The sequence below is a fragment of the Erythrolamprus reginae genome, chromosome 7 (assembly GCF_031021105.1).
Source record: "Erythrolamprus reginae isolate rEryReg1 chromosome 7, rEryReg1.hap1, whole genome shotgun sequence".
In the NCBI taxonomy this organism is placed as follows: domain Eukaryota; kingdom Metazoa; phylum Chordata; class Lepidosauria; order Squamata; family Dipsadidae; genus Erythrolamprus; species Erythrolamprus reginae.
The window spans coordinates 75706459-75719117 of record NC_091956.1 but is presented as its reverse complement, the minus strand read 5'-3'; the positions used below and the strand labels follow the sequence as shown (position 1 = coordinate 75719117).

At 49.2% G+C, this 12659-nt stretch overlaps 1 protein-coding gene across 2 annotated transcripts in view; it reads right to left on the bottom strand.

Moving 5' to 3' along the window:
- PITX2 (paired like homeodomain 2) overlaps positions 1-12659 on the bottom strand; it is a 60088-nt gene that overhangs the window by 1779 nt on the left and 45650 nt on the right. Inside the window, exons 1-2 of one of the 2 annotated variants that reach the window (XM_070756667.1) lie at positions 9987-10450; positions 6686-6891 (exon numbers count right to left, since the gene is read on the bottom strand). In XM_070756667.1, coding sequence (XP_070612768.1) covers positions 6686-6891; positions 9987-10257 — 477 coding nt within the window. In that variant the 5' untranslated portion in view covers positions 10258-10450. Of the gene's footprint in view, positions 1-6685; positions 6892-9986; positions 10451-12659 lie in introns of those variants that run through there. The other variant, XM_070756668.1, reaches the window with a different exon arrangement.

Sequence of the window (12659 nt, the reverse complement as noted above, 5' to 3'; positions counted from 1 at the left end):
CACGCCCCCCGCGATCCCCCACCCGCACTACGGGGTTTCCCGGGCTCCCTAAGGTGGAGGGGTCTTCAAACTGGGCAACTTTTTGAAGACTTGTGCACGTTTGCAATTAAAAGGGATTCATTGAAGTCCACCAGTTTTCAAAGGGGCCAAAGTTTGGGGACCCCTGCAGAGAATCGGCCGATCGAGCACCACGAACCAAAACCGCCATCCTCCTCAAACCCTCCATCCTCCTTATTGGACTTGTATGCCGCCCCTCTCCGTGGACTCGGGGCGGCTCACGACATATAAAAAAACCCCGCACCATAATATACAATAAAACATCTGAAATCCAATTAATACAAATGACTAATCTGAAACCATTCTAAAAAGAGCTAAAACAGATTCAGACCACAAACATACCACGTACTCATTGGTCAGATATACACTGCTCAAAAAAATTAAAGAGAACCCTTAAAACAACACAATATAACTCTGAGTAAATCAAACTTCTGTGAAATTAAACTGTCCACTTAGGAAGCAACACTGATTGACAATCAATTCCACATGCTGTTGTGCCCATTCAACTTTGGGCAGAACAAAGTATTCAATCGGAATACAGTATTTCATTCATTCAGATCTAGGATGTGTTCTTTGAGTGTTCCCTTTATTTATTTGAGCAATGTATGTATGTATGTATGTATGTATGTATGTATGTATGTATGTATGTATGTATGTATGTATGTATATGTGTGTGTTTGTGTGTGTTGTACACAGACACAATATATATATACGCACACATACACACTATTGTATGTGCCCGTTTAGGCCATCTTAAAAAGAATAAATAAATGCGCCCCGCCTTGGGATACACGACAAATGATCGCATTTAGATAAATAAAACCACTGGAGTTTTAACACCCAGCTCCGGCCAATGACTAAATGGATAGTGCGTGATGGGATGAACGTGATTGATTCATTTTAAGCGCTGGGATTTTTTAGAGTGTTTTAATTTAGATTTCTTACACGGGTTTGTAGTAATCTTTGTTGCCAGCCTGCCCTGAGTCTAAGGAGAAGAAGGGTGGCCTAGAAATCTAATAATACATAAATAAATAAAAGATTAATAAAACCTTTCGAAGCTTCTTTGTAGGGGGAGGAAAGGGGAGGGGGGATCCTTTAAACTGTGAAATGTACCGTTATTTATCTAGCAAAGGCTCCTGTCCTATTGCTCTCCTATATCTCCAATACCTTTCTTCTATTCCTATATCTGTTCTTCTATTCCTTTCATTGATATGTTCTATTCCTATATCTTCTCTTCTCTCCTTTCTTAGATATATTTTACTATGAGTATCTCCTCTATAACCTTCATCATGAATTTTACTATGTGTATACCCACTAAAAACCCTCATTGTGTATTGGACTGACTAACTAACTAACTAACTAACTAACTAACTAACTAACTAACTAACTAACTAACTAACTAACTAACTAACTAACTAACTAACTAACTGACTAACATAAACAAACAAACAATAAAATAAAGAAGGGCGCCCGGCGAAAAACCTTTTGCAACCTCCACCATCCCACAAGGGGACCTCCCGTCCAATGAGCCTTCAACAAAGCCTTGAGTAACGTGCGCGGAAAGGTCCGGGCTGGGCTCCAGAGGGGAAAGACCCAATAAAAACCGCGGGAGGTTCTGTTGGCAGAAGAAAAAAACCCTTTTCTCCTCCCCCCAAGAACGCCATTTCCTCCGATTGCGCAGAAACCCGGTTGAAGCCTAGAACGCGGCACCTTTGCGCCTAAAGTTGCTCCACGCTTTTGTTCCTCCGGCCTTTATTAAAACAGATGCACGGCTACATAAACAAGCCCGTCTGGCCTGGCATTTGCGTGCCACACAACCAAGCTCGCCCGGGCTGGATTTTAAACCAGCGGAGGCTTCTCTAAGAGAAGCGCCCGGCCTCCTTTCTCCTTAAAAGGGACCAAAAGGCTCCCCCGCCGCTGGCTTTGGAGAGACGGGGAGGACTTTTGTGCCCAGCCTCGAGAGAAAGGTATGCTGAGGTCCGAAGGCGAAGGTCGTCCCTTAGCAAACTCTGATAGCCAGCCAAGAAAAAGTCCTGTGCATCTGCTGTTTGGGTTTCATCCCTCTTTTCTGCCATCTCTCTCTTTCTTTCCCTCCTTCTCTTTCTCTCCCTCTTTCTATCTCTTTCTTTATTTCTTTCCCCCTTTCTCTCCCTCCTCTCTCGCTCTCTTTCTTTCGCTCTCCCACTCTTCTTCTCTCCCTCCCTCCCTTTGACCTCCCTCTCTCTTTCTCTTTCCCTCTTTCTCTCTTCCTCCTTCTCTCTCTCACCCTCTCTCTCCCTTTCTGTCCCTCTCTCTCTTTCTTTCTGTCCCCACTCTGTCCCTCTTTCTCTCCCCTTCTCTCCCTCTCTCTTTCCCTCCTTCTTTCGCTCTCCCTCCCTACTTCTCTCCCTCTTTCTTTACCTCTCTCTCCTTTCTCTCTCTCTCTTTGTCTGTCACCACTCTCTCCCTCTCTCTCCCTCCCTCCCTTTCTGTCCCTTTCTTCCCCTCCCTCTTTCTTTTGCTCTCCCCTTTCTTTCTCTCTTTTTCTATCCCCACTCTCTCCTTCTCTTTCTCTCTCTCCCCCTCTTTCTGTCCCTTTCTTTCCCTCCCTCCCTCATTCACTCTCTCTCCCTTTCTCTCCTCCTTCTCCCCTTCTATCTCTTTCCCTCCCTTTCTCTTTCCATCTCTTTCTTTCTCTGGCTTCCCCCCCCCCTTTTCTCTGTAAACTTTGCAGTTCATTCAGTCTTGATCCGAGTGGCAATCTTGAACAAAAAGAACATGGCTCGTTCTTTCCCCCCCCCACTCCAAACCTCTCATTCCCCTTTCCTTCCCCCCCCCCAAAGTCTAGCAGTCTAAAGCGAGGAAGTTAATCCGCTTTTTAACGCCTATTTTTTTTTCCTACACAGGCGAGGAAGAAAAGATCCTCGCGACGATATTTTAATAATCCAGGAGCAGCTTGAAATTTAAATCCGGTCAATGATTTGCTTTCCAAAGCAGCCCGGAAGGAAAAACAAAACAACACAAAAGAAGTCAACATAAACATACCGTATATATTTTTATATATGTGTAATATATTCGGTTAGGAAACCTTCTAATAAATCTTTTTTACCTTAAGGGCTGGCGACTGGCGCGTTCGTTCTTTTCATGTGCTAATGATCATTAGTCGAGCTAAGCCGGGGGACCGCGGCGGCTTCTCCTCCTTCGCTTTTTTGGAGGGGCAAACTTTGCTCTTTTCTCCAAGCGAGAAGGCCGGGCGCCTCCGCCGCCCGAGACAAAGGCGACAGGCGCGCGCTCTCTTGCTCCAATCCACATTCCCAGCTGCCCGATCGCCTCCCAAACCCCCCACCCCGATCGCCGACGCCGACTTTCCGATGTGGATTGGAAGGGCCACTCTCTGCTCTTGGGTTGACCCCAACGCCAAAGCGCGCTCCAGCCGGACACGGCCGCTCTGCGCCAATCGAAGCCTGCCTTGGTTTTTTTTACTACTCCGCGTAGTAAAGGCCGCTTGGAGGCAAACTGCGGGGCTCGATCGTGTTTTCCGCCATCTGCTACGGCCCCCCAAGAGCAGAAGCCTCGCGCTTTGGGAGCAGGAGAAGGGACGGCGGCAAGATGAAGGTATATACACTGCTCAACGAAAATAAAGGGAACGCTCAAAGAAGACACCCTAGACCTGAAGGAATGAAATGTATTCTCGTTCTGAAGGACAGAAGGAAAAGGGGGGACATGATCGAAACATTTAAATACGTGAAAGGGTTAAATCGGGTTCAGGAGGGAAGTGTTTTTAATAGGGAAGTGAAGACAAGAACAAGAGGGCACAATCTGAGGTTAGTTGGGGGAAAGATCAGAAGCAGCGTGAGAAAATATTATTTTACCGAAAGAGTAGTAGATGCTTGGAACAAACTTCCAGCAGACGTGGTTAGTAAAGCCACAGGAACTGAATGTAAACATGCCTGGGATAAACATAGATCCATCCTAAGATAAAATACAGGAAATAGTATAAGGGCAGACTAGATGGACCACGAGGTCTTTTTCTGCCGTCAATCTTCTGTGTTTCTAGTGAATGCTTCGTTCGGTACAAAGTTGAATGTGCACAACAGCCCTTTGAAATTGATTGTCAATCAGTGTTGCTTCCTAAGTGGACAGTTTGATTTCACAGAAGTTCGATTTGTGTTGTTTAAGTGTTCCTATTATTATTATTATTATTATTATTATTATTATTATTATTATTATTATTATTATTATTATTATTTTTGAGCAGCGTAGTTCAGTTGTGAATAAAGGCCGCTTCCTTCCTCCTCAGAGGCTTTTATTATTATTTTTAAAAGGCGTTTGGGACAATCCGATTTGTAGAGTTAAACCAGTCTAGATGCGGTTTATTCGGGCCACCATAATGCCCGTGGCACAGTTGGAAATCTGAGGGTGTGATTGCAACGGCCGTTAAGAACACAAACGCAGGGAGGAGAAAAACGTGGGTAGAGTCCCAACGGCAGCAATAGCCAAATCTCATGAGAAAACTATACTAAAAATAATAATAAGGAGAACGCTCAAATAACACACCCTAGATCTGAATGAATGGAATATTCTAATCGAATACTTCGTTCTGCCCAAAGTTGAATGTGCACAACAGCATGTGGAATCGACTGCCAACCAGTGTTGCTTCCTAAGTGGACAGTTTGATTTCACAGAAGTTTGATTTACTTGGAGTTATATTGTGTTAAGTGGTCCCTTTATTTTATTTTTTTGAGCGGTGTATTTTACTCTTGTTAGAACGAAATCAAAGGGGGTTAAAGACACACGGCTGCACCGCAAGTTGTTTCCGAAAGGGCAGTTTTCCAATTCGACCCCAGCTTCGTTGCAAGCTTTTCCTTTCGGGGGTTCGAACCGCGAGGAATTCAAAGGAAGGCGAATTGACTAGAGCAGTGTTTCCCAGCCTTGGCAACTTGAAGATATTTGGACTTCAACTCCCAGAAGTGGCTGGGGAATTCTGGGAGTTGAAGTCCAGATCTCTTCAAGTTGCCAAGGTTGGGAAACACTGGACTAGATCAGATTCCTTTATATATATATTTGCCCAATGCTCGTTCTTTATTTGCAGTTAAAAGCTGGAGACGCAACCCTTTCGATTTTTAATTGAAAAACAACAACAACACAAACTTTGGGGTGTGCGTGCGTTGTGAGCGTTGCAATCTGAAAGGGAGTCCTCAAAAGGACGGCGTGGAATGGATTTTGGAGGTCATTCGTCTCTCCTCGATTATATGAACGCCAATCCGTCCCCTGCCGCCGTTTTCAGGTTGGAGATGCAAACGTTTTATTTTCGTAAATAACTCCGGCCCCAACGTTCTCTTTCTACTCTTACTCCTCAGTGGCAAAAGTTTGGTGGAAAGACAGGCGGTTAAAGGCCGAGTAAGTAGAGCCGCATTCAAATTGTTTTGGAGGGTTCTCCTTAGCTCTCATCCAAGAAAACAACGGTGTGGTTTATACCACTACTCCATTTTTTTTTTTAAATGCTCCTTTTCCTTCTCTCCCCCCCTCCCTTGTGTGCGTGCGCGCGTGTAACAACACCGAAGCAAGCTGACCTCTGCTTCTCCGGGCCTCTCTGCCCCCAGCTTCCCCTAAAACCCAGTGTAATGAAGGCAACTGATTTTTACTTCCACTTCAAGGAAAACCTTGGAATCAAAGCCAAAGCTTCACTTATACCAACTCGCCTGACTCCGACCGGTAGTAATTATTCCGAACCCTGAGTTTTATAGTCACTAATCGCATCGACACACGCACGGACCCGCAACTACGAATTTCTGCTTTAAAACCTAAAACTCGGTTTACTACAGGGAAAACTCGAGCCGCGCCAGATTCCGTCTGGTTTTCCTACCACGAGTAACAACCTCCATTGCAAAAAAAGGCCTTCCTCTGCGGCGTGATTCCACACGCCCCCACCGTCTTTCTTTCTTTCTTCCTTCCTTCTCTTTCTGTCTGTTTTTCTTTCTTTGTTTCTTTCTCTTTCTTTTCTTCCTTCCTTCTTTTTCTTTCTGTGTTTCTTTCTTTCTCTCTGTCTGTTTCTTTCTTACTTACTTTCTCTCTCTCTCTCTCTCCCACTCCCCTCTCTCTTTCTCCCCTCCCCTCCGACTGAGCTGCCTGATCCTGTCGGATTTTCGGGGCTTTTTAGACGGAGCCATAAATCTCAGGCGAGAAGAGGGACGGGGGAATAAGCCACCCGGGTTGTGAAAGCGGAGGGAGGGAGGGAGGGGTGTGTGTGTGTTTGTGTGCAAAGAATGCGGCCGAGGGAGCGTCGACGGGGCCTGGGAAGGCGGCCGAGGCCTGGCGCTTTTGGCGCGTTTTGGGGCCCGGGCGCACGTCGGAGCCTGCCCCGAGCCGTTTTTCTTGGCGCGGGTCGCCTCTTTCTTTGCTCCTTCGTATCCCGTTCCCGAACACGCCGCACAGACGGGGCCCATCCATCATCTTCGGAGAGAGAGGGGGGGGGGAGCCAACCCGTCAAGCAACCCCTGACAGATGGGAACCGAGGAGCTGCGCCGGGCCAAAGCCCGCCTCGCTGGAGGCGAAATCGAAAGCGGCGGCAACAGCAGCGGCCGCCTCCTTCTCCATCTCCCCGCCCAGCGTCCCCAGCGCGCCTCGGCTCTCTCCCGCTCCCCCTTACCCGGACTCTGGCCTCGGTGAGGTTGGTCCAGACGGCGATCTCCTCCCGCGTCGACATGTCCGGGTAGCGGTTGCGTTGGAAAGTGGCCTCCAGCTCTTGGAGCTGCTGGCTGGTGAAGTGCGTGCGCTGGCGCCGTTGCCGCTTCTTCTTGGACGGGTCTTCGGCGCCCGCCTCCTCATTCTTGCCCGGCTGGCTTTTCTCTTTCTCTGCGGAAAGGGGAGACAAGAAAACAGCGCAGCGGTGGGGTCAGGGGCCCGCCGGGGAGGAAGAGGAGGAGGAGGAAAAGGCGGCGGCGGCTCAAGGCCGAAGGGAAAGGAGTTCAAACCCTCCCACCAAAACCTCCCCGTTCCCTCGGCCGGCTTGGCAAGGCCAGCGGCTGGAAGCCCGACCTCTGGAAAGGCCTGAGAGACCCGGGCCGGCTTCCAGGCGCTGAAAATCGGCGTGGAAAGGAGCCCCAGTCCCGGCGGCGGGGGTTTAAAACCAGTAAGAACCGCTTTTTTAAAAGCACACGAAGGCGCTTCCTTCCTTTTCCCAGGGTGGAAAAACAACCCATTAGAATAGAATAGAGTAGAATGGAATATAATAGAATAGAGGAGAAGAGAGGAGAAGAGAAGAGAGGAAAGGAGAATAGAATAAATGAGAATTCTTTATTGGCCAAACGCACACAAGGGATTTGTCTTTGGAGCATATGCTCTCCGTGTGCATAAAAGAAAAAGATACATTTGTCAAGAATCATGAGGTGCAACGCTTAATGATGGTCACAGGGGTCAAATAAGCAACGAAGAAACAATCAATATTAATAAAAATCTTAAGGAAAGTGGGAGAGAGAGTGGGAAAGCGCCCCTTGGTCCTTGAGAGAGGATTACTGCCTGCCACGGGGTAAGAGGGGCTTCCATGCGCCCTGGAGTCTCCCAGGCTTTGGGAAAAGATTGAAAACTCGGGCAAGGAAAAGGCGAGACAAAGAAAAAAAGGGGGGATCCCCGCTCCTTAAAACGGCCTGCTTAGACTTGGAACGCGGGTTGCGTAAATGAATCACTCCCGACTTCACGGCTGCCAGGTCTAAGCAGGTCTGCTGTGATTCTTCCAAGCCATTGCTCACCCTCTTTCTCCCTTAAGCGGACGGTTTTATTGCAATGATTAAATATACAACCGCCGGTGGTGGTTTAAGTGGGACGGTTTACAAGCCCGAACGGACAGAATCTTCTCGGATATAGAACAAGGGTCTCCCCACAAACAACCTTGGCAACTTTTAAAGACTCGGGGACTTCGGATCTCACAATTCCCCAGCCAGCAAAGCAAGAACTTCCATCGCCCTGGGTTTTAAGCCAGCAGAACACGCATACAAAACGTTTTTAAAAGTTTTTGAGAAGACAGAAGAAGTATACTGCTCAAAATAAAAATAAAAATAAAGGAAACCCTCAAATAACACACCCTAGACCTGAAGGAATGAAATATTCACATTGAATGTACAAAGTTGAATGAGCACAACAGCATGTGAAATTGATGGTCAATCGCTGTTGCTTCCTAAGTGGACAATTTGATCTCACAGAAGTTTGATTGACTTGGAGTTATATTGTGTTGTTTAAGTGCTCCCTTTATTTATTTATTTTTGAGCGGTGTATTATCTTGCGTATTCTTACATTCTTTTAGACCTGCCCACTTTGGGGAGGCATGTGGAAATTATATCAAATAGTATATCGATAGTATATCGATAGTAATTATATCAAACAGTATAATAGCAAATGGGAGAGGTTATCTCGATTGGTAGAAACTGCCGAAAAAGAATTGCATTGCACTGGTACCCTTCAGTCTCGATAGACCATGGTAACATTTATTTATTTATTATTATTTAATTAGATTTTTATGCCGTCCTTCTCGAGACGACATAAGACCGGCCTACAACACCATGCTCTGGATTCCCCGAAAAAAGAATACTGTACATGCAGAATACACTATATCCAAAACTGCAATCAGACTGAGAATCCTTTCCGAAACAGTTGTTTGTACCTACAGCAGCAAGTTTTACGGGGCAATGGGAATTAAAACAAATATCTACCAATCGTGCAATGATATATATCCTGTTCTCTTTAGGTCCCAACGCTGCCCTTGATAGTAATTTCTGAGTTACAATGGTTTAACCTTAGTATAATTTCAGGGGGTCACGCTAAACCACGGTCCATATCCAGGAAAAAAAAAACCCATGCTGTGTTCGGCTCAGCAGAAGGGCAGCTGTACCCGTAGGTTTAGCCCCGAATAAATTAATTTAAAAAAAATGTATGTAGCGTTAACCGAAGATTTGGTGGTTGAAACCGAACTGCCAAGTTGATCAGGTTTGCTTGCAAATCAGTCCACTTCAGTTCTTTCCTTCTCCCTGGGATAAAAACCTCTAAATTGCATATTCTGTGCTCTTACCCACACGAGCAGTTGCACATCCATTCTAAAATACACCCAAGTTGATCTCAACGGGGCTTACTCTTGAGTAAGCAGAGACGGGAGCGGCGCCGTCTATCAGGCAGCGCTTTCCGAATTTCCTAACGCAGCTTGATTGGAAATACTGTACTGTAAAGTCTCTCGCACGGAGGCTTTTTATTTTTTTTACAGGCAATCGCTCGCAATCGGATTAATCCCACTAATCTCAGATGACGGACCGTCTCGTTATTTCCAGGAGTCCTCCTCTCTCCACCCTTTAGTTTCCAATAAATTGGAATAAGTGACTCTTTCAGAGCGAGAGAAAGAGAGAGGCGGACTCGGCTTCGACCAAGTGATACTCCTGGGATTTGCGGCTGTGGCTGCTTTCGCCTTAGCGGGGCCGGGTTTGAGGCCAGGGCTTAGCTTCTCTCCTTTGCCTCCTTTCCAAGGTCGGCATGGGAGACCGATTTATAAAAACGGCCCACATTCTTTGCCCCTTTTAGACCAAAACGCCAAATACCTGACAGGGTGAGATTGACCTTGCCCACCTTAAAAGGAGCCGATATTTGCTTTTTCCTCCCTCTCTTTTTTGGCCGGCTTTCCCTTGAATAGAATTCAATTATTTATTGGCCAAGTGTGATTGGACACACAAGGAATTTCTCTTTGGTGCATAGGCTCTCAGTGCACATAAAAGGAAATATACATTCTAATATACACGCGGTTCTTTCTCTAACTTTCTCATTTGTAGCTATGGGAATAACGGATCAGGTCCATTGGCCATTAACACCACCATCTCCCCAGTCGCACACGTAGTATAATAATGGGGTTGCGGGTGTTTGAAGAAGCCGGGAAAGGTTTAGTGGCTGGATTTGGGGGGAGCGCGACGCCTTACCTGCGGCCTCGGGGCTGGAGGTGTCGGAGATGGTGTGGACCTCCAGCCGATGCTTGGCAGAATCCAGAGCCGAGCGCGGCTGGCCGGGGATCAGGGCTGAAGCCATCACCAGAGACGGCTGTTGCTGCTGATGGTGGTGATGGTGATGATGGTGGTGGTGGTGACAAGAGGAGGAGGCGGAGGAGGAAGAGGAAGAGGAAGGGGAGGTGGAGCAAAGCTTATTCCCGGCTCCCAAACGCTCCAGGCTGAGCGGTTCTTTCAGGCAGTTCATCGAGCGAGCCAGACCAACCGGCCCAAACCGGGGCGGCTGAGCGCTGGTGGAGAAGAAGCCCCGGGCGGAGGAGGGTGCGTGGGCCGGTGCGAGGAACTGGAGGCTGCCGGCAGTGGGTGGCCCAGGAGGAGCGGCTGCTTCAACCTCCCCTGGCCAGACTTCGCTCCTCTCTCCCCGGCCCTTCAGCAGGTAGGCAGCCCGTCAATCAACCAATCAATCAATCAATCCAGTCCGGATCTCAAGGCAAGGGAGCTCTCCGGCCGCCGCCGCCGCCGCTCCCCCTTGGCCGAGTCCCCGGTCTCATCGGCCGCTGCAAAGCCAAGCGCCCCCGCTGGGAGAGCGTGGCCCACCTGAGCCAATCTGGACTCCCAAGGCGGACGGCGCGGACCATGAAGAACCAACCGCGAGAAGGGAGAGCCGATTGAGGCGCAGGTCGAGCGGAGTAGATCCAGTAGGAGGGTCGGTCGGCTGCAAAAAGCGAGCAAGCGAGCGTGCAATCCCGGAGCGAGCCGATCCGGCCCGGCGGTGGCCGCGACTTTCCCCCTCCCGGGCTCCTCACTGGCTTCCCCCCCGTTCGCCTAACACCTTAAACCCCGAGGCCGCCTTCCCGGGCCAAGTGATAGGGAGCCGGCCCCCTTTCTCTCTCCTCCTCCTCCTCCCAGCCTTCTCCCTGCGCGGGCCCGGACTCGCTGCGCAGATCAAGAGTGACGAGGAGCGCAGCCTATCGGGAAGCGCAACGCCCTCCTCCCGCCCCCGCCCCCCCGGGCGCAGGCTATAATAAGAAGAGCCTATCAGAAACTTCGCTGGTCTTTTCTCTCTCTCTCTCTCTGCCCCCCGCCTTCCTCTCCGCCTCCCACCAAGCCCGCTTCCCTCCAGTCAAGTTTCCAAGCTGCGAGTAGCAAGTCAGCAAGGGCGGGCGGGCGGGCGGAGGGGGGGGGATGCGGGAAAAAATCTAGAGAAATGCGTCGACGAGGCAAACTTCTTATTAATACCTATGCTTTCATCCTGGGGGGGGGGGCAAGGAGAGAGAGAGAGATTGGGATGGATGGAGAGAGAACGGGAGAGGGACAGAGAGAAGGAGAGAGGCGAGAGAGAAAGAGAGAGGGGAGGAGGGAAGGAGAAAGGAAGAGAGAGGGACAGAGAGAGAGGGGGATGGAAAGGGAGGGAGAGGGGGGAAAGAGAGAAGGAGAGAGGGGAGACAGAAAAAGAGAGGGGGAGGAGGGGGAGGGAGAAAGTAAGAGAGAGGGACAGAGAGAGAGGGAGAGGGGAACAGAAAGGGAGGGAGGGAGAGAGGAGGAAAGAGAGAAGGAGAGAATGGAGACAGAAAAAGAAAGGGGAGGAGGGAGGGAAAGGGGGAGAGATGACAGTGATAAAGAGACAGAGGGACAGAGAGAGAGGGGGAGGGAGGGAGAGAGAGAGGAGGAAGATTGAAAGAGACAGAGGGAAAGAGAGAAGGAGAGAGGGGGACAGAAAGGGAGGGAGGGAGAGAGGAAGAGAGAGAAAGAGAGAGGGACAGAGAGAAGGAGAGGGGGAGGAGGGAGGGGGAGAGAGGAAGAAGAGAGAGAAAGAGAGGGACAGAGAGAGAGGGACAGGGGAACAGAAAGGGAGGGAGGGAGAGAGAAACAGAGAGGGAGGGATGGGGACAGAAAGGGAGGTAGAGAGGGGGATAGAGAGAGGAGAGAGGGAGAAAGAGAGAGGGAAAGAGAGAGAGGGGAGACAGGAAAGAGAGAGGGGGAGGAGGGACGGAGAGGGGGACAGAGAGAAAGAGGAAGAGGGGGGATAGAAAGGGAAAGAGAGAGGAAGAGAGAGGAGGAATAAAGAAAGAGAGGGAAAGAGAGAAAGAGAGGGCGGCAGGGGGTACCGAAAGGGAGAGAGAGAAAAGGGAGAGAGCGAGAAAGAGAGAGGGGGGGGGGGAAAGAGAGGGAGGACAGAGAGGGAGGGAGCTTTTCTCCTGCATTTATTTCTGAGATGCCCGCCTAGAACTGGAGAGCCGCTCGAGAAGCCCGAGTAGAAGGTCTGACCAGCTTCAAAACCACTTCGCTAGCTAGCAAGAATATATTTTTTTTTTGCCCCTTAGATGAAAAGAAAGCAGGTATCCTGGAGGTTGAAATGCAGCCCCGAGAGGTGGTTCCCCCCCCCCCCGGCAACCTCGGACTTTCCTTTCGGTGACGCAGAAGAAAAACGCCACTTTTTGGGGCCCGCCAAAGCGAGCTGAGAAAAGAGACGGTCGTGGGAAAGCGCAGAGAAACTTCAGTGCGCTCAGGACCTCCGTAATTCCCGGCGGTCGATTATTACGACGCCGAAGGCAACACTGTAATAAATGTTCCGCGATTCACTGCTGCGAATGCTATTGTTTAACACACACACACACATACACACCCACACCCCGTGACTTTAAACTA